Source organism: Scyliorhinus torazame, chromosome 2, assembly GCF_047496885.1.
Source record: "Scyliorhinus torazame isolate Kashiwa2021f chromosome 2, sScyTor2.1, whole genome shotgun sequence".
Lineage (NCBI taxonomy): Eukaryota > Metazoa > Chordata > Chondrichthyes > Carcharhiniformes > Scyliorhinidae > Scyliorhinus > Scyliorhinus torazame.
The window spans coordinates 42,603,948-42,626,087 of NC_092708.1; the positions used below are offsets into that span (position 1 = coordinate 42,603,948).

Genomic DNA, 22,140 nt, shown 5'->3' on the forward strand with positions numbered 1-22,140 from the left:
ACATTCCGGCACCTGTTCAGGTATACAAAGGGAGAATTCAGAATTCTCAGCTGGTACGGGAATTGAACCTGCGCTGCTGGACTTGTTTTGTATCACAAACCAGCTGTCGAGCCCACTGAGCTAAACAAGCCTTGCAAGGTAATGCACATTCCAAGAAACACATTGTGATGAAACTATTTACCGACCCAGCTCTCTTCTACACATTTTAACCATGCCATCATGAGGAAATGAGCAAGGCTGAGAGAAGTGAAAAAGGAAATAAGATAGACAAATATAGTGTATGGGAAGAAACTGGCAGCTTAGGTAATTTCAAAGTTTTCCATAAGCATGCAAATAGTAAAAGGGTAGTAGTAGGAGGGATGGGGCTGAATGGGGTCAAAAAAGGAGGCAGCGAGCAGTGCTGAGGTGTTGAATGAGAATTTTGCTCATGCCTTTACCAAGGAAGAAATTCATGTCTGTAAGGGCCACAACTGATGTTATTTGCTCAGCAAGCCAAATCCCAGAGGGAAACTTGTCTTACTGATCCTCTTTTTGGATTCTGAAAATGAGGGAAAAAACTACTGATCACAAGAGCACAGAGGTCCAGAAATACTTTAGGGAATTGAAAAAAGTTAAATATTTATTAACAAGTAGAAAATAAAATTTAAGCACACAAGAATAAAGTTACACAGTTAAAATAATCTTACAACGATATCTGCAGGTGTGGGACTTTCTGCGGAGGCAGGAACCAACCTTCCCACTCCTGCCGCAGGGGGAATTCAGGTTAGGGTGGTTTCTAGAGGATGGATAGGAGAGGGGAGTGTCTCGGACATATATAAAGAGCTTATGGATTCGGAGGAGACGCAGACTGAGGAGCTGAAGCAAAAGTGGGAGGAGGAGCTGGGGGGAGAGATAGAGGAGGGCCTTTGGGCGCATTGGGTAGGGTCAACACGACCGCAACATGTGCCAGGCTCAGCCTGATCCAATTTAAGGTCGTTCACCGGGCTCACATGACAGTGGCCTGGTTGAGCAGATTCTTTGGGGTGAAGGACAGGTGTGCGAAGTGTGCGGGGGTGGGGCCAGCGAACTATGTCCACATGTGAACCGTTTTGGCCGGGGTTTGCCGACGCCATGTCCAAAGTATTGAATATGAGGGTCACAATGAGTGCAGAGGTGGCGATTTTCGGGGTGTCGCAGGATCCGGGAATCCAGGAGGAGAAAGAGGTAGATGTTCTGGCCTTTGCTTCCCTGGTAGCCCGGAGGCAGATATTACGAGCATGGAGGGACTCGAAGCCCCCGAAATCAGAGACCTGGCTATCGGACATGGCTGGCTTCCTCTGCCTGGAGAAAATTAAGTTCGCCTTGAGAAGGTCTCTGTTAGGGTTCGCCCGGAGGTGGCAACCATTCGTCGACTTCTTCGCAGAGAATTAATCGTCAGCAGAAGACGGGCGGGGGGGGGGGGGGGGGGGGGGGGGTTTTAGGCTGGCATAGATTATGGTGGGACCTGTGGGAGAGGGAGGCAGCATTTGCACTATGTTAATATTTTCCTTGTTATGTATATTGTTGATTTTGTTGCTGTTACAATGCCAAAGAAATACCTCAATAAAATGTTTATTAAAAAAAAAAATCTTACAAAACAGCCCCCTCAAGAAAACCCACTTAGTCAGAACATACAAGCACACAGCATCTTGGCAATACTCCCTTAAAGATTTCTAACTCTTAACAAATACAGCAATGTTACCCAAGGCAAAACTGCTGTCACTTCATTTATAATAATCTAATAATCTTTATTAGTGTCACAAGTAGGCTTACATTAACACTGTGTGGTATTATAGGTATTACAGTACCTGAGAAGCTAAAGCACCATTGGTGGAAACTGTATGCTTTCTATTGGCTAGAGTGTATAATAGCTCCGCTCTGATAGGCGGGGTATAAAAACCCATGCCGCCCCAGCAGCCCTCATTCTGTACCTGAGCTGCTGGGGGAAACATCTAGCTTATTAAAGCCTTCAGTTGGACTACAACCTCGCTTTAGTGGTCATTGATCGTGCATCAATTTAATAAGCTAGAATTTTAAGAAGGATGGAGCTCCGAATCAAGCCGGAGTGTCTGCAACTTAGCCCCCACACGGCGAACACAGCGGCAATCTTTAATCACTGGCTGACGTGCTTTCAAGGGTATCTCGAGACGGCCGAAAATGCACCCACGGGAGAGCAGAAACTGCACGTCTTGCACTCAAGGGTGTGCCCGGAGATTTACACCCTCATCGAGGAAGCGGAAGACTTCGATGCAGCAATCGAGCTGCTAAAAGGACACTATATATGCCCGGTAAACCAGGTCCACGCCCAGCACCTGCTTGCAGCAAGGCGACAAACCCCTAGGGAAGCACGGGAGGAATTCCACCGCGCACTCCTGGTGCTGGGAAGAAGCTGCGGCTGCCCGCAAGTTTCGGCGAGCGAACACACGGAACTCTTAGTCCGGGTGCTTTCGTGGCAGGTATGCTTTCGTCACATATCCGCCAGCGCCTGTTAGAGAAGGACACCCTGGGTCTCAGGGAGGCATGGGCCCTTGCAGGCTCCCTGGACGTGGCCTCCAGGAATGCCCGCGCCTACGTTCCCGACCGCGCGGCAGCCCCCTGGGCAGCGTGGAACCCTGCCGCGGCCGACCCCGAGATTTCCCCCATTCCCCCACAGGCCTGCGCTGCAAGGCGGCCTGGCAACCCCGAGGGGTCCCGCTGCTATTTCTGTGGGCAGGCAAAGCACCCCCGCCTGCGCTGCCCGGCCCGCGCATCCACCTGCAAGGGATGCGGCAAAAAGGGCCATTTCGTGGGGGTATGTCAGGCCCGAGCGGCGGCCGCGGTCTCCAGCGGCAAATGCGGACCGCAACCACAAACTTCTCCACGGGCCCCGTGCGGCCAGCGGTCGCCGCCACCACCATATCCCAGGGCCACGTGCGGACCCCAGGCGCCACCATCTTGTTCCGCGGATGCCACGTTGGAGGGATGGGCGCCGCCATTTTGTGCACCCCCGGCCATGTGCGCCCAATGGGAGACGCCATCTTGGATGAACCCCCAGGACCCCAGCTCTGCCGACCACACACTGCCCGAACAGAACTCTCAACTACTGCGATTGGCTTTGGTGACTCTGGATCAGTCTCGACCTCAAACAATCTCAAAAGCTACGACGACCGTTTTCATCAACGGGCATGAGACGTCCTGCCTATTCGACTCTGGGAGCACGGAGAGCTTCATACACCCCGACACGGTAAGGCGCTGTTCCCTCCTCATCCACCCTGTTAATCAACAAATCTCACTGGCCTCTGGTTCACACTCAGTGGAGATAAAGGGGTTTTGTGTAGCAAACTTCACAGTCCAGGGAAGGGAGTTCAAAAATGTCCATCTCTACGTCCTTCCCCACCTCTACGTGGCTACACTCCTGGGTTTAGACTTCCAGTGTAACCTTCAAAGACTGACCTTCCAATTCGGCGGCCCTATACCCCCCCTTACTGTCTGCGGCCTCGCGACCCTTAAGGTCGACCCGCCTTCCCTGTTTGCGAACCTCACCCCGGATTGCAAACCCGTCGCCACCAAGAGCAGATGCTACAGTACCCAGGACCGGATCTTTATTAGGTCAGAGGTCCAAAGGCTACTGAGGGAAGGGGTCATTGAAGCCAGTAACAGCCCCTGGAGAGCTCAAGTAGTGGTGGTAAAGACCGGGGAGAAGCATAGGATGGTCATCGACTACAGTCAGACCATCAACAGGTTTACGCAGCTGGACGCGTACCGTCTCCCCCGCATATCCGACCTGGTAAATAGGATCGCGCATTATAAGGTCTTCCCCACGGTGGATCTCAAGACCGCCTACCACCAGCTCCCAATCCGCACTAGTGACCACAAATACACTGCCTTCGAGGCAGACGGGCGGCTCTATCACTTTTTAAGGGTTCCCTTTGGTGTCACCAACGGGGTCTCGGTCTTCCAGCGTGAGATGGACCGAATGGTTGACCAGTACGGTTTACGGGCAACATTCCCGTATCTCGTTAATGTCACCATCTGCGGCCACAACCAGCAGGACCACGACACCAACCTCCGAAAATTTCTCCAGATCGCTAAAATCCTTAACCTATCATACAATAAGGATAAATGCATGTTTAGCACCGACCGTCTAGCCATTCTCGGCTACGTAGTGCGAAATGGAGATATAGGCCCCGACCCTGAACGCATGCGCCCCCTTATGGAGTTCCCCCTCCCTCACTGCTCCAAGGCCCTGAAACACTGCCTCGGGTTTTTTAGCTACTACGCCCAGTGGGTCCCCAACTATGCGGACAAGGCAAGTCCTCTGATCCAATCCACAGCTTTTCCCCTGTCGATAGAGGCCCGCCAGGCCTTCAGCCGCATCAAAGCAGACATTGCAAAGGCCACGATTCACGCCATCGACGAGTCCCTCCCCTTCCAGGTCGAGAGCGATGCGTCCGACGTAGCTCTGGCGGCCACCATGAACCATGCGGGCAGACCCATGGCCTTCTTCTCCCGGACCCTCCATGCTTCCGAAATTCGCCACTCCTCAGTCGAAATGGAGGCCCAGGCCATAGTAGAAGCTGTGTGACTTTGGAGGCATTACCTGGCTGACAGGAGATTCACTCTCCTCACTGACGAACGGTCGGTTGCATTCATGTTCAATAATGCACAGCAGGGCAAGATAAAAAACTACAAGATCTTGCGGTGGAGGATCGAACTCTCCACCTACAACTACGAGATCTTGTATCGTCCCAGGAAGCTAAACGCGCCTCCTGACGCCCTGTCCCGTGGCACATGTGCCACCGCACAAGTGGACTGCCTCCAAGCCCTCCACGAGGACCTCTGCCACCCGGGGGTCACTCGCTTTTTCCATTTTGTCAAGACCCGCATCCTGCCCTCCTCCATCGAGGAGGTCAGGACAGCCACCAGGGACTACCAAATCTGCGGGGAGTGCAAACCGCAATTCTACCGACCAGAGAGAGCGCACCTGATAAAGGCTTCCCATCCCTTTGAACACCTCAGCATGGACTTCAAAGGCCCCCTCCCCTCCACCGACCGCAACACGTACTTCCTGAACGTGATTGACGGGTACTCCCGGTTCCCATTCGCCATCCCCTGCCCCGACATGACCGCAACCACCGTCATCAAGGCCCTCCATAACATCTTTGCACTGTTCGGGTTCCCTGCTTACATACACAGTGATAGGGGGTTCTCCTTTATGAGTGACGAACTGCGTCAATTCCTGCTCAGCAAGGGCATCGCCTCGAGCAGGACGACCAGTTACAACCCCCAGGGTAACGAACAGGTAGAGAGGGAGAACGGAATGGTCTGGAAGACTGTCCTACTGGCCCTACGGTCCAGGAACCTCCCAGTCTCCCGCTGGCAAGAAGTCCTCCCGGATGCCCTCCACTCCATCAGGTCACTACTTTGTACGACCACCAATCAGATACCTCACGAACGTCTCCTTGTCTTCCCTAGGAAGTCCTCCTCTGGGACCTTGCTCCCGACCTAGCTGGCAGCACCCGGACTCATCCTGCTCCGAAAACACGTGCGGGCGCACAAGTCGGACCCGTTGGTCAAGGGGGTCCATCTGCTCCATGCTAACCCCCAGTACGCCTACGTGGCGTACGCCGACGGCCGACAAGATACGGTCTCCCTACGGGACCTGGCGCCCGCCAGAACTCCACGCACATTCCAGCCACCAGTCCCACCCTCCCCTCCACTGCAGCACCTTACAGGAGGATCGGTCCTTCCGCCGCCCCCGTCTAGGCCCCCCACCCACCGACACCCCCCGCAGGTGCTCCCTTCCCAGGTCAGCCGTTTTCCCCACCAGCGCCGTCTAGGGGTGACAAAGCTGCCATGGAGATCGAAGCCACGCTCCCGGAGTCACAGACGCCCGAGCCTCCACTGGAGTCACCACCGACGATCACAGAGAATGACCAGGGCCCTCGATCGACTGATTGCTTCATTTTAACTGTAATCTGTAAATATAAACCATCAAATATACATAGCTACCAGACTTGTATATAGTTACTAAACACTGTACGGAGGTATTACGGTACCTCCATAACTAATTATACCATGTTATGTTTTGTAGTTTCTGGCCACCCCCCCCCCGCCGGACTTTTTTTTAAACAGGGGGTGAATGTGGTATTATAGGTATTACGGTACCTGAGAGGCTAAAGCACCATTGGTGGAAACTGTATGCTTTCTCTTGGCGAGAGTGTATAATAGCTCTGCCCTGATAGGTGGGGTATAAGAACCCGTGCCGCCCCAGCAGCCCTCATTCTGTACCTGAGCTGCTGGGGGAAATATCTAACTTATTAAAGCCTTCAGTTGGACTCCAACCTTGCTTTAGTGGTCATTGATCGTGCATCACACTGCAAATGAAGTTACTGTGAAAATTCCCTTGTCGCCTGCTCAGATACACTGAGAGAGAATTCAGAATGTCCAATTCACCTATCAAGCTCATCTTTCAGGACTTGTGGGGGAAACCGGAGCACCCAGAGGAAACTCACGCAGACATGGGGAAAGAACAAAGAACAATACAGCACAGAAACAGGCTCTTCAACCCTTGGGCAGCACGGCAGCAAAAGTTGCTAACACTGTGACTTCACAGCGCCAGGGTCCCAGGTTCGAAACCCCACTGGACACTGTCTATGCGGAGTCTGCATGTTCTCCCCGTGTTTGTGTAGGTTTCCTCTGGGTGCTCCGGTTTTCTCCCACAGTCCAAAGACGTGCAGGTTAGATGGGTTGGCCATGCTAAATTGGTCTTCGTGTCCAAAAAGGTTAGGCGGGGTTATTGAGTTACATGGATAGGGTGGAAGTGGGGTTTAAGTGGGTCGGTGCAGACTCGATGGGCCGAATGGCCTCCTTCTGCACTGTATGTTCTATGTTCTAACCCTCCAAGCCTGTACCGGTCATGATACCAAATTTTGCCAAAATCCTCAGTTCAGTTTTGTGCCGTATCCCTCTCTAGCCATCCTATCCATGTGTTTGTTAAGATGCCTTTTGAATGCCGTCAATGTATCCGCTTCCACAACCTCCACTGGCAACGCGTTCCAGGCACTCACCACCCTCTGCATAAAAAACCTGCCTCGCACATCTCCTCTAAACTTTGCCCCACGGACCTTAAATCTATGCCCCCTGGTGACTGACCCCTCTACCCTGGGAAAGAGTGCCGGCCCATTCACTCTATCCATGCCCCTCATAATCTTGTAGACCCCTATCAGGTCACCCCTCAACCTCCGTCTTTCTAATGAAGACTGTCGGAGTCTATTCAGCCTCTCCACATAGGTAACACCCTCTAGACCAGGCAACATCCTGGTAAACCTCCTCTGCACCCTCTCCAAAGCCTCCACATCCTTCTGGTAGTGCGGCGACCAGAATTGTGAGCAATATTCCAAAACGAGCAGTCTCCACACAGAGAGTGACCCAAGCCAGGAATCGAACCCTGGTCCCAGGCTCTGTAAAGCAACAGGGCTAACCACTATGCTACCGTGGTGGCCTAAAGGTATGCCACATGGTTTCTCACCCGTTTCCACTCTGTTGTGGAAATCCAAGAAAATTCAGAAACTAGGCTGCTGTCTGAAACAAAGACTCTTCTGGTTTCTGGTTGGCTGCTTCAGATTTTGTATCTTCAGGGCAGGTCTGTTCCTCACACAGCAAACACGACTCAACTCAACATCTCTCCTTAAATATCCTTCTTCCCTTTCATCTACGATTCTATTGTCCTCAGCATCTCTTTGAACTCAACTTTTCCAAAAATGCAAAAATCTTTCATGTCTTCCTATTGCCTCCCCTTTCAGGTCAAATCAAATTTAAAGACCTCCCCTGTTTAGTTATGAAACATTTGTAAGTTGTGAAAGTTCCTGACTCTCCTTTGAAATTTAACAACTGAAAAGCCAAGCTCCTATTGATCTCCTAATACAAAATTTTGAACCTCGCCTATTGTAAACCTCCTTCAACATGGCCTCATTACAAATGCACGCACCTCGCTCCTTTATCCCTTCTATCTCTCAACTTGCCCAGACAAGTTTTCTCTATGAACATTTCTCGGGTTTAATTAAATAATTTACACACACACACAAAAATTGATAAAGCTGATGGATGAGAAAGAATGGTTTTAATTAAACTTGCTAAGTAACCAGGACCAGGTGGGATGGTTCTAAGGACTCTGAGGAATATGTGGGTGGGAATTGTCATGGCACTGTCCATAAACTTTTAATCCTCCCTAGATACAAGGATAGTGCCAGAGGACTGGAGAAATCATAAGTGCTTGAGAAACAGGAGCAGAGTTAAGCCATTCGGCCCATCAAGTCTGTTCCACCATTCTATCATGGTTGATATGTTCCTCATTTGCTACCTACAATGTTACAGACCAAGAACTGGATTGCGAAATCAGCCAGAGCATCTCCTCCCTAGAACATGAGTGGGAGTAGGCAATTTAGCCTACCAAGCCTAAACACCCTCAATGTGACAATGGCTGATCCCATCCTGGCCGTTCTCCATAACCCTTCAACCCATTACCAATTAAAAATCTGTCTCACTCCCCCTTAAATTTACTCACTGTCCCAGCATCCACCGCACTCTGGGGTAGCGAATTCCACAGGTTCACATCCCTTTGGGAGAAGTAGTTTTCCTCCAATCTGTTTTAAATTTGCCACCTCTTATCCTAAGATTATGACCTCTCGTTTTAGAATGCCCCCAAGAGGAAGCATCAGCTCCACGCCTACATTATCTATACTTTTAGCATCTTGTATATCTAAATTAGATCTCCCCTCATTCTTCTAAATTCTGAAGAGTATAGGCCTAAACTGTCCAATCTGTCCTCATACGACAAACCCCTCACCTCTGGAATCAATCTAGAGAACCTCCTCTGAACTGCCTCCAATTCCACTACATCTTTCCTCAAATAAGGGAACCAAAACCTGCCCAATACTCCAGGTGCGGTCTTACCAATGCCTTGTATAGTTGCAACACTTCCTTACCTTTATACGCAATTTCTTTTGTTATAAATGCCAACATTCCATTTGCTTTCCTTATTATCTGCTGCACCTGAATGCTAGTTTCCTGTGAATCATGCACGAGGACACCCAGATCCCTCTGCAATGGAGCACCCCAAAGTCTCTCCTCATTTCGATAATAAGCTGCTTTTCCATTTTTCCGACCAAAAAGCATGACCTCACACTTATCCACGTTAAACTCCAAAATCGTAGCCATTACATCCTTGTTCAAAAAAATGTCGCAACATGAACCATGTAATTACAAGTCAGTCATGGTGGGAAATCTTTTAGAAATAATAATTGTCGGGAAAATACTAACAGCTACTTGGAAATGTTAAGTATTAATTAAGAAAAGACAGCATGATTTTTATAAAATGCAATTCATGTTCAAGTAACTTGTTTGATATTTTTGTCAAAGGAACAGAGAGGGTTGATGAAGGTTATGTAGTCGATATACATATATAGATTTCCAAAAAGCAGTTGATAAAGTGCCACATGATAGGCTTGCCAGCAAAATTGAAGCCAGTGGAATAAAAATGGGAGTGCTGCATGGATACAATGTTGGATGAGTGACCGGAAAGAGAGAGTAGTGGTGACTAGTTGTTTAATTTTGGACTGGATAAAGGTGCAGTGGGGTTCCCCAGATGTCTGTACTTTTCTTAATCTATAAAAATGACTTACTTAGACTGTGGTGTACAGGGCACAGTTTCAAAAATTGCAGAAAGTATATAAATTGTGAAGAGATTAGTGGCAGATTTTGAGAGTACATAGACAGGCTGGTTGAATGGGCAGGCATGTGGCAGGTGAACTTTAATATTGAGAGGTGCGGAGTGATGCATTACGGTGGAAGGAATGAGGAAAGGCAATAAAAACTAAAGGGTACAACTCTAAACTTAGTACAGGAACAGAGACTTGTTGGAATACATGTATAAATCATTAAAAGTGGTGTGGCAGATTGAGGAGATGGTTAAAAAGCCACACGGGATCCTGGGTAATATAAATAGAGGCATAGAGTACAAAAGCAAGGAAGTTATGATGAATCTTTATAAAACATTAATTCGGTTTGGCCTCAAATGGAGCATTGTGTCCAGTTCTGGCACTGCACTGCAGCAGGAATGTGAAGGCATTCGGGAGGGTGTGACGGAGAGTTACCAGGCCGGTTCCAGGGATGAGGGACTTCGGAGACCTGGATAATTGGAGAAGCTGGAGTTGTTCTCCTTTGAGAAGAAAACGTTGAGAGGAGGTTTGGCAGAGGTGATCAAAGGGATTACTATCTGAAAAGAAAGAATGTGCCAGGTTACAGGGGTAAGGCAGCCGACAGGGTGGCACAGTGGCTAGCACTGCTGCTTCACAGCACCAGGGACCCGGGTTCAATTCAGGCTTGGGTCACTGTCTGTGCAGAGTTTGCACTTTCTCCCCGTGTCTGAGTAGGTTTCCTCCGGGTGCTCCAGTTTTCTTCCACAGTCCAAAGATATGCGGGTTAGGTGGATTGGCCATGGTCAATTGCCCCTTAGTGTTCAGATTAGATTAAGGGTCTATTAGGATAGGGTGGGGGAGTTGACTTGGGTGAAGTGCTCTTTCAGAGGGTCGCTGCAGACATGATGGGCCGAATGGCCTCCTTCTGCACTGTAAAGATTCCGTGCCCCTGTGTGTTCAAAATTGTGAAGTGTCCAGGAAGACTTGAGAGAGAGAAATTGTTTCTATCGGCAGTAGAGTTGAGAACCAAAGGACACTGATTTAAACTGATTAGCAAAAGCATCTTCATAGAATTTACAGTGCAGAAGGAGGCCATTCGGCCCATCGAGTCCACACCAGCTCCTGGAGAGAGCACCCTAAACAAGGTCAACACCTCCACCCTATCCCCACAACCCAGCAACCCCACCCAACACTAAGGGCAATTTTGGACACTAAGGGCAATTTATCATGGCCAATTTGGGGAGGTGTGGCGCTGCTAGTCAAGAGCAGTATTACGGTGGTGGAGAGGATGCTAGATGGGGACTCTTCTTCCGAGGTAGCATGGGCTGAAGTTAGAAACAGGAAAGGAGAGGTCACCCTGTTGGGAGTTTTTTATAGGCCTCCTAATAGTTCTAGGGATGTAGAGGAAAGGATGGCGAAGATGATTCTGGATAAGAGCGAAAGTAACAGGGTAGTTATTATGGGAGACTTTAACTTTCCAAATATTGACTGGAAAAGATACAGTTCGAGTACAATAGATGGGTCGTTTTTTGTACAGTGTGTGCAGGAGGGTTTCCTGAAACAATATGTTGGCAGGCCAACAAGAGGCGAGGCCACATTGGATTTGGTTTTGGGTAATGAACCAGGCCAGGTGTTGGATTTGGAGGTAGGAGAGCACTTTGGGGACAGTGACCACAATTCGGTGACGTTTACGTTAATAATGGAAAGGGATAAGTATACACCACAGGGCAAGAGTTATAGCTGGGGGAAGGGCAATTATGATGCCATTAGACGTGACTTGGGGGGGATAAGGTGGAGAAGTAGGCTGCAAGTGTTGGGCACACTGGATAAGTGGGGCTTGTTCAAGGATCAGCTACTGCGTGTTCTTGATAAGTATGTACCGGTCAGGCAGGGAGGAAGGCGTCGAGCGAGGGAACCGTGGTTTACCAAGGAAGTGAAATCTCTTGTTAAGAGGAAGAAGGAGGCCTATGTGAAGATGAGGTGTGAAGTTTTGGTTGGGGCGATGGATAGTTACAAGGTAGCGAGGAAGGATCTAAAGAGAGAGCTAAGACGAGCAAGGAGGGGACATGAGAAGTATTTGGCAGGAAGGATCAAGGAAAACCCAAAAGCTTTCTATAGGTATGTCAGGAATAAGCGAATGACTAGGGAAAGAGTAGGACCAGTCAAGGACAGGGATGGGAAATTGTGTGTGGAGTCTGAAGAGATAGGCGAGATACTAAATGAATATTTTTCGTCAGTATTCACTCAGGAAAAAGATAATGTTGTGGAGGAGAATGCTGAGCCCCAGGCTAATAGAATAGATGGCATTGAGGTACGTAGGGAAGAGGTGTTGGCAATTCTGGACAGGCTGAAAATAGATAAGTCCCCGGGACCTGATGGGATTTATCCTAGGATTCTCTGGGAGGCCAGGGAAGAGATTGCTGGACCTTTGGCTTTGATTTTTATGTCATCATTGGCTACAGGAATAGTGCCAGAGGACTGGAGGACAGCAAATGTGGTCCCTTTGTTCAAAAAGGGGAGCAGAGACAACCCCGGCAACTATAGACCGGTGAGCCTCACGTCTGTAGTGGGTAAAGTCTTGGAGGGGATTATAAGAGACACGATTTATAATCATCTAGATAGGAATAATATGATCAGGGATAGTCAGCATGGCTTTGTGAAGGGTAGGTCATGCCTCACAAACCTTATTGAGTTCTTTGAGAAGGTGACTGAACAGGTAGACGAGGGTAGAGCAGTTGATGTGGTGTATATGGATTTCAGCAAAGCGTTTGATAAGGTTCCCCACGGTAGGCTATTGCAGAAAATACGGAGGCTGGGGATTGAGGGTGATTTAGAGATGTGGATCAGAAATTGGCTAGCTGAAAGAAGACCGAGGGTGGTGGTTGATGGGAAATGTTCAGAATGGAGTACAGTCACAAGTGGAGTACCACAAGGATCTGTTCTGGGGCCGTTGCTGTTTGTCATTTTTATCAATGACCTAGAGGAAGGCGCAGAAGGGTGGGTGAGTAAATTTGCAGACGATACTAAAGTCGGTGGTGTTTTCGATAGTGTGGAAGGATGTAGCAGGTTACAGAGGGATATAGATAAGCTGCAGAGCTGGGCTGAGAGGTGGCAAATGGAGTTTAATGTAGAGAAGTGTGAGGTGATTCACTTTGGAAGGAATAACAGGAATGCGGAATATTTGGCTAATGGTAAAGTTCTTGAAAGTGTGGATGAGCAGAGGGATCTAGGTGTCCATGTACATAGATCCCTGAAAGTTGCCCCCCAGGTTGATAGGGTTGTGAAGAAGGCCTATGGAGTGTGGCCTTTATTGGTAGAGGGATTGAGTTCCGGAGTCGGGAGGTCATGTTGCAGCTGTACAGAACTCTGGTACGGCCGCATTTGGAGTATTGCGTACAGTTCTGGTCACCGCATTATAGGAAGGACGTGGAGGCTTTGGAGCGGGTGCAGAGGAGATTTACCAGGATGTTGCCTGGTATGGAGGGAAAATCTTATGAGGAAAGGCTGATGGACTTGAGGTTGTTTTCGTTGGAGAGAAGAAGGTTAAGAGGAGACTTAATAGAGGCATACAAAATGATCAGGGGGTTGGATAGGGTGGACAGTGAGAGCCTTCTCCCGCAGATGGATATGGCTGGCACGAGGGGACATAACTTTAAACTGAGGGGTAATAGATATAGGACAGAGGTCAGAGGTAGGTTCTTTACGCAAAGAGTAGTGAGGCCGTGGAATGCCCTACCTGCTACAGTAGTGAACTCGCCAACATTGAGGGCATTTAAAAGTTTATTGGATAAACATATGGATGATAATGGCATAGTGTAGGTTAGATGGCTTTTGTTTCGGTGCAACATCGTGGGCCGAAGGGCCTGTACTGCGCTGTATTGTTCTATAATCCACCTAACCTGCACATCTTTGGACTGTGGGAGGAAACCGGAGCACCCGGAGGAAACCCACGCACACACGGGGAGGATGTGCAGACTCCGCACAGACAGTGATCCAAGCCGGAATCGAACCTGGGAACCTGGAGCTCTGAAGCAATTGTGCTATCCACAATGCTACCGTGCTGCCCATCTTAAGTGTTTTTTTTTAATGCAGACATCCAGCACACATCAGCCACCGACTTGGCAGGTATAATGCCCTCCTTTTTTCAATAACCATTCTAGAAGAGGGATTGTGCTGGTGAAAATAGTTTTGAGCTCTGATTTGATGAGGAAGAGCTAACAAATGTGAAATGAGGTTTTGACCAAAGATGTGCAGGTTAGGTGGATTGGCCATGCTCAATCGTCCTTAGTGTCCAAAAATGTTAGGTGGGTTACTGGGTTATGGGGATAGGGTAGAGGTGTGGGATTAAGTAGGGTGCTCTTTCGAAGGACCGTTGCAGACCCGATGGACTGATTGGCCTCATTCTGCACTGTAAATTCTATGATTCTATGAAAATGTTCAAGACACCCCAAAGCCCTTTGCAAGCATTGAATGAGTTTGAAGTGCAGTAACTGTTGTTATGGAGGCAAACTCAGCAGCCAATATTTGCACAGCAAGGCCTCACAATCGCCAAAGGAGGTAACTAATACTCCTGGATGGAGGATATTGGCTGGATAACAGATTATTGTGGGCCAGGGTTTAGAGAACCCCAAAGTATATCAAGGAGTTCACCTGACCCACAACTTTTAATAGATTTTGGTTATGGGGAGCACAAGGGCCCACTTTACAGGTGTGATGCAACAGAGAACTAAAAGTATTTTTAAACAAAGCAATGGTCGGGATTCTCCCCCAACCAGCGGGTCAGGCCGTAGCGGCGCCAAAGAGTGGCCGGAACCACTCCGGCGTCGGGCCGCCCGGAAGGTGCAGAATCCTCCGCACTTCTGGGGGCTAGGCCGGCGCCAGCGTGTTCAGGCGCATGCGCAGAACCGCTGGTGTGATTCCTGCGCATGCGCAGGGGGTTTCTTCTCCGCGCCGGCCATCGCGGAGCTTTACAGAGGCCAGTGCGGAGGGAAAGAGTGCCCCACGGCACAGGCCCGCCTGTGGATCGGTGGGCCCCGATTGCCGGCCAGGCCACCGTGGGGGCCTCGGCCAGGCCACTGTGGGCCCCCCCCCCCCCGGGGCTAGATCCCCCCCGCGGCCCCCCGAGGACTCCGCAGGCCGCCCTCAGAGCCAGGTCCCGCCGGTATGGACCTTGTGTATTTCACGCCGGCGGGACCAGCCGAAAACGGGCGGCCTATTGGGACCCGGAGAATCGCCGGGGGGGGGCCCGTCAACGGCCCCCGACCGGCGCGACGTGATCCCCGCCCCCACCAAAAAAACGGTGCCAGAGAATTCGGTGGCCGGCATCGGAGGGGCGGGGTGGTATTCACGCCGCCCCCCGCCGATTCTCCGACCCGGCGGGGGGGGTCAGAGAATCCCACCCAATGTTTATTCTATGAATCCAGTTAACATTTTATAAACACACAGTAAGCAGTTTATCAACTACCAACCCTAACAACCCCCCTAAAGATACAGTACTCTATAGGTAACCCTTAATAGCTTCCCAAACAACATCCATATGTTAAACCCTTTTTAAATATAACAGCAGGTTTAAATTCTCTACAGAAACAAGTATTACTTTGAAATCATCAAGTGATTTGGAGACAGTCTTTAGATTGCAGTGAGATATACAGCTTCTGGTTTGAATGCAGCTCACCAACTCTGAAAATGAAACTAAACACACTGCAGCTGCCAGCTCAAAATGAAAGTAAAAGCCAGACAGACAGCCCAGCTCCACCCACACACTGACATCACTGCAGCTATTTGATAAACACCCATTCCTTAAAGGTACATCCACCTGACAAGATTTATTTGCTCTTTTTTAAATAGCACTGTGAGATTTGTACACCAACCTGAACAGGCAGCTGGGCCTTAGTTTCATGTCTCATTGAAAAAAATTGAGGGCAAAATCCTACCAGAATTTGGCAGGCTAACACTGAAAACTGGTGTACTCTCCAGTTGCACAGACCACAGTTCTGTCGCCAAATCGTGATCGTGTTAGACAAAATAAAATGAGTGGCCGTGGTTTATACCATCATTCTGTTGGAGCGAGGCTTCATCGAGTGGCAACCAGTTCCAAAGAGATCGGGGCACCCTTTAAAGATGGCACCCCTATCAGTGCTGCAGCCTAACAGCCTCCATCATGGAGGCTTCCCCCTCGACAATCCTTGGCGACCCGCTCTCTCCATCCCTCACAACAATCTTTGGCATCCCTCTCCCTCCCTGTCAATCCTCCATGGCATTGAACCCTGCTCCCCCCCCCCCCCCAATAACGCAAAAGGGGCTGCTTTAGCACACTGGGCTAAATCGCTGGCTTTTAAAGCAGACCAAGGCAGGCCAGCAGCACGGTTCAATTCCCGTACCAGCCTCCCCGAACAGGCGCCGGAATGTGGCGACTAGGGGCTTTTCACAGTAACTTCATTGAAGCCTACTTGTGACAATCAGCGATTTTCATTTTTTTCATTTTCAAAAGTATAGCAGGCACTTGCTTGGCTCCACACATCAATGTTTCCCCCCAGTAGGGCTCCCACTAGAGCCTTGGCCAGGCACTGCCCCGACACAGGTTGGCACTGGGCCCCCACGGGCTATACTCATCTTTTTGCCCTCGATCAGATCCCCTCGACCACCTCACATCTGAGCTAATCTGATGTATAAATATTTAGCGAGGGGGGAATCATGTGGTTGGGGAGGGGGTGCGGTAATAATATTGAAATGCATGCAAATGATTTAAAATGAGGGTCATGCCATTTTTGGGCATGAATCTCGTGTCGCTGCTGGCGGGTGGCGGGGAAAATTGGGAAATGCGATCGCTCCGGCCAGAATTGTGTTTCCCGATCCTTGTGAGACTTTCCACCCACGTCACCAATCTTGCGGACGGCAAGTGCAGGCTCAAAATCTCCCATGAGTCTCTGGTATTGCGACCTTTGATCGGTATTTTACTGAAAAGTGTAGATTAATCCTAAACATGCCTGAACAGGAAAATGCTTTCTATTTTTAAGTACAAAAAAATAACCAAAACAAATTTTGATTGTTGCTCTGCATTTTAATCAGTGAAATCTTCCATTCGAAGCATTTTTGCTGTTGTAAATGTCGCATGACTGCTGTTTGAATCTGATTGACTTAACTCAGTTGGAGATTTTCTCCGCACATGCTGTAACTGTGGCAGGACCAGAAGATTTAGTCAAAATCTGTAATCCCTGAATGGAGCAAAAGGCGTTTTTCTTGGCTAAGAGGATTTGATCACCTTATCTCCAAAAACAGAAACAGAGCCTTGCATAAAAACAAAGGCTTGGTTAGTGCTGAGGAACCAACTAAAAATTGGTTTGCTTAAAAAAAATTAAACCGGTACTTAATTATAGAGATATCATCGCTGCCAATGGAGAAAAATGACATCCATGTTGAAATATTACTCATTCCTTTTCAATGCAGCAGTTTGGAGGTTACAGAGGAAGTCCGACAGTATCTGAAGACACCAACCTTCGATAACTGGTATGCAAGCCCTTGCTTTTTGCTACAGCAACTTTTTATCAGTATGAATGATAAATATGGGAATATTAGAATCCAAGATGGCGCCGGAGCTTGGCGACTCTCTGTGAGCTCTCTCCCACAGATCCTCTTCCTTTTAAAAAAATGTATTTTATTACAAACATGTATCGAAACAGGTTAAAGCAAACAAACACCCCAGGAAATATGCTTCCCAACAATCAACTATACAGTCTGTACAGATTTTTCCCCTTTTTCACCCCCGTCACGAACAGCCCCTCAAACACAGTCACTAAACATCCCCCACCTTTCCTCAAACCCCTCTGAAGAGCCCCTTAACTCATATTTATCTTCTCTAATCGCAGGAAGTCATACAGGTCACCCAACCAAGCTGCTACCCCCAGTGGCAATGCCGACTGCCACTCCAGCAAAATTCGCCACTGTACAATCAGAGAGGTGAAGGCCACGACATCGGCCATCCTCCTCTCCATGAGCTCCGGCTTCTCTGAAACCCATGAGACCATAAGAGCATAAGACATAGGAGCGGAAGTAAGGCCATTCGGCCCATCGAGTCCACTCCACCATTCAATCATGGCTGATTTCAACTCCATTTACCCGCTCTCTCTCCATAGCCCTTAATTCCTTGAGAAATCAAGAATTTATCAACTTCTGTCTTAAAGACACTCAACGTCCCGGCCTCCACCGCCCTCTGTGGCAATGACTTCCACAGACCCACCACTCTCTGGCTGAAGAAATTTCTCCTCATCTCTGTTCTAAAGTGACTCCCTTTTATTCTAAGGCTGTGCCCCACGGTCCTAGTCTCCCCTGCTAATGGAAACAACTTCCCTACATCCATCGCCGAGAAGAAACTTATAGCCAAGTTCCGCACACGAGTGCGGCCTCAACCGGGACCTGGGATTCATGTCGCATTACATTCATCCCCCACCATCTGGCCTGCGAAATCCTACCAACTGTCCTGGCTTGGTACAATTCACACCTCTTGAACCTGGGGTTACCCCATCTCTGGATCTGTAAAGATTTAATCACCTGCTAATGCTCGCATTCCAAGCATTGTTTGGCATCTTTGAATTTGTCTATATATGTGTTTCTGGAACAGACCTCTTCATTCACCTGAGGAAGGAGCAGCGCTCCGAAAGCTAGTGACATCAAAACAAACCTATTGGACTTTAACCTGGTGTTGTAAGACTTCGTACTTAAAAAGAATGTTAGAGTACCCAATTTTTCTTTCAATTAAGAGGCAATTTAGTGTGGCCAATCCACCTCGCCTGCACATCTTTGGGTTCTGGGGGTGAGACCCCCGCAAACAAGGGGGAGAACGTGCAAAGCATCAGAAACACAGTCTGTTTATATCTTGAAACATTTAAAAACATATTTTCAAACCTTTAATTGAGAGGGGCATATTGTAACAGTAAGTTGATTGCCAGGAAACAATGATGCAGAAGATCAGTCCTAATAACAAGCAAGATTGTTGAAGCCAGCCAAAGAAGAACTAATATTTCAGGTTGGAAAAGCATGAATAATAATAATAAAAGTAATAATCTTTATTGTCACAGGTAGGCTTACATTAACATTGCAATGAAGTTATTGTGAAAATCCCCTAGTCGCCACATTCCGGCACCTGTTCGGGTACACAGAAGGAGAATTCAGAAGGTCCAAATTACCAAACAGCACGTCTTTCAGGACTTGTGGGAGAAAACCGGAGCACCCGGAGGAAACCCACACAGACACAGGGAGAACGTGCAGACTCCGCACAGACAGTGACCCAAGCTGGGAATCGAACCTGGGATGCAGGCGCTGTGAATCGACAGTGCTAACCACTGTGCTACTGTGCTGCCCATGTAGGAAGATATTTGAGGGTTTTGGAAGATCCCTTTGGGGAAGGACAAAGGGAGTCACGACCGTATTTAAAAAGTTAGTTTCCTTTCCTTGTGCAGTACACTGTTATCAGTGTACAGTCCATCCACAAAGCCAATTTGATATCTGTGAGTTGATGCATCAGAGAAGTTGAGTCAAACACTCCCTCTCATTTTACATTGTTTCCTGTGGATGGGCCTGGGCTCTGCTTGACACTTTCTGATGATGGCACATCGAAGCCTGAGATGCCTGGGTGCTACAGCAGGCTGAATGCACAGTATGCCCACTGCTTCACCCAAGGCAAATAACTGTTAAACTTGGATTGACTTCTAGGCCATATTCATACATGTCGCACCCAGTCTTGAACAAACTGGTCAGATGAGCAGCTATGCAGCGTGAATGTCTTTCATGTGGAATTGCGGTGGAGCAGTGGTATTGTCACTGAACCAGTAACACAGAGACCCAGGGTAATGCTCTGGAGACCAGGTTCAAATCCCACCACAGCAGATGTTGAAATTTGAATTAAATAAAAATTTGGAATTAGAAGTCTAATGATAACCATGCAACCATTGTTGATTGTCATATAAAACCATTTAGTTCACTAATGCCCTTTCGGGAAGGAAATCTGTTATCCTCACCTGGTCTGGCCCACATGTGACTCCAGACCCACAATCAATGTGATTAACTCTTAACTGCCTCCTGCAATGGCCAAGCAATTTAGTCAGCTCAGGACAATTAGGGATGGGCAGTAAATGGCGATGTTGCCAGTGATGCCCACAATTAAAAAAAAGACTCATGAGTAATGCCACAGGAGGCCAACTCGTGTTTTGAAAGAAGTGGATATTTGGAAGGATTTCAAGGTGGGAATGTCATTCCAGTATTCATATGATGATTATAACGGGTTTTCTCTTCATTTCATTCTTAGGACCACTGCCTGTACTCATTTCTAAGTAACTATTTTTTCATTTTAAACTTTTGGGTTCAGAGAAACAAAACAAAATTCAAATATTTAAGCATTTTCTTGGTGTATAAAATTAGGGTACAATTTTTCCATGAGTTACCCACAAAATATTTTTACCGGTAACCATAGAAGAACGTAAGACTGAAAGTCAACGTAACTGTGAAGAATGGGGGGGGGGGGGGAACAAAAACGGCAACATTGATGGGGAGCCAGGTTGGGTGCAGGAAGTAGGGAATAAAAAGACAAAATATTTTCATTTATATAGGGGGTGATTTTGAGCCCGCGTTAGCCGTGTGCGGGATCGCAGATGCCGGCGCAAAACCTGGAGGGAATCGGAAACCGCGAATCTCGCCAGTGAGATCGTGATTTCTGATTTTCAACCCCCCTCGCCGGCGGAGTAATGTGAAAAACACCACGGGAGCCTGGGAACCTCATTTTAATACATTAGCATGTCATTAGTGAGCGGCCGTCATGGTGGAATTGCGCACCTTCATGAACCGCAAGGGATATGACTCGCTCAATGTCCAGCTAGTCTGTGACCATGCGATGTGTATCATGCAGTGTGCTCACTTCCCAGGGTAGTTACATTTTGAAACGTTTGCAGATCCCAGTCATCTTTGAGGGAGAGTTGCGACAGGAAGGATGGCTCCTCGGGGCCAAAGAGTACCCACTCAGGAGGTGACTGATGACGCCAGTGCGGGGGCCACAAATCCCCAGCGAGCCTCACTATAACGAGGCAAATGCGTCAATGCGCGCATTGGTTGAGCAGGCTATTGGACTGCTGAAGATGTGGTTCTGGTGCCTGTACCATTCTGGGGGCCCTCCAATACAACCCTCAGAGGGTCTCCCACATCATAGTGGTCTGCTGCACTCTGCACAACCTGGGACTGCAGCGAGGAGAGCAGCTGGACCAGGAGGAGATGGAGGAGTTCCACATCTCCCCATATGAGGAGCAGATCAAGGAGGGCTGCGAGGGTCAAAATGAGGAGGAGGAAGGACCTTGGACAATGTTCAGGCCCCGCATAGGATGAAAGGTTGGGACGCCCTCATAGCATCTCGGTTAGGGGATGATCAGGACTAGGGAGTGAAGAGCTCTCCCAACATGGGGTCTGACATCAACTCACTAGTGTGGTGCCTGCGGGAGTTCCTCATAATGGTTGCAAAATCCATGGGCTGGGTGCTCAAAGCTATTGGCTGAAGAGCGCAGCAGATGACTATGATGCAGGACCCCCTCTGAGGCTGCAGGAGAACGATACCAACTTGCATTGAGGACAGAGTGATGTTCCTCTCATCCTGAGTGATATGTCTGACTCCTCCAAGACAGAGAGATTATGGCGTCCTGCCACTGAATGGGCTTATCATGGTGTTGAGCGACGCTAGATGCGAAACCTCAGCCAATACTGTCCCCCCTGAGATCAGGTGTTTTTCTCCACCTTACATCCAAGGTGGGCAGGCCCTCAACACTTTGTCAGCCCTTGGCATCCTCATCACTGGAGAAGAGTGGCAGTCATGAGCATTGGCAACATCCATAGACACTCAGGATAGATGGGATGAATGCGTGGCTCAAGAGGGTGCAAGAGGGAGGGATTCAAATTCCTGGGGCATTGGAACCTGTTCTAGGGGAGGTAGGACCAGTACAAACCGGACGGTCTGCACCTGGGCAGGACTGGAACCAATGTCCTGGGGTGTTGTTGGCTAGTGCTGTTGGGGAGAGTTTAACCTAATGTGGCAAGGGGATGGGAACCGATGCAGTAAGTTGGAGGGAAGTAAAACGGGGACAGAAACAAAAGTCAGTAAGGAGGAAAGTGTAAGGCAGAGAAGCCATAGTCCAAAATCAAAAAGGGCCACAATACAGGGGACAGTGACTGAGGAGAGCTCAGTGAATAGGCCCAGTAATACTAAAAGGAATACAACGGGGAGTAAAAACATAAATGGAAAGCGAAGCAGCAGGTTATTACATGAAGATATGGGTTCAACAATAAGGAAAATTAGGAGAAAAGTTAAAAGGAAAAATAACAGTAGAGGTTACTGATAGAGATGTTAAGATTCAAAACGGAAGGAGAAAAGCCAACCTAAGGGTACTTTACCTGAATGCTCGTAGTATTTGGA

At 48.6% G+C, this 22,140-nt stretch overlaps 1 protein-coding gene across 3 annotated transcripts in view; it reads left to right on the forward strand.

Annotated features, from left to right (window-relative positions):
• The window catches only part of LOC140387488 (high affinity cGMP-specific 3',5'-cyclic phosphodiesterase 9A), a 206,250-nt gene that overhangs the window by 119,107 nt on the left and 65,003 nt on the right, over window positions 1–22,140 (forward strand). For 2 of the 3 annotated variants that reach the window (XM_072470641.1, XM_072470660.1), the window contains one exon: window positions 17,142–17,201. The exons of the other annotated variant lie outside the window; for it this stretch is intronic. In XM_072470641.1, coding sequence (XP_072326742.1) covers window positions 17,142–17,201 — 60 coding nt within the window. The remainder of the gene's footprint in view (window positions 1–17,141; window positions 17,202–22,140) is intronic. 3 annotated transcript variants of the gene reach the window in all.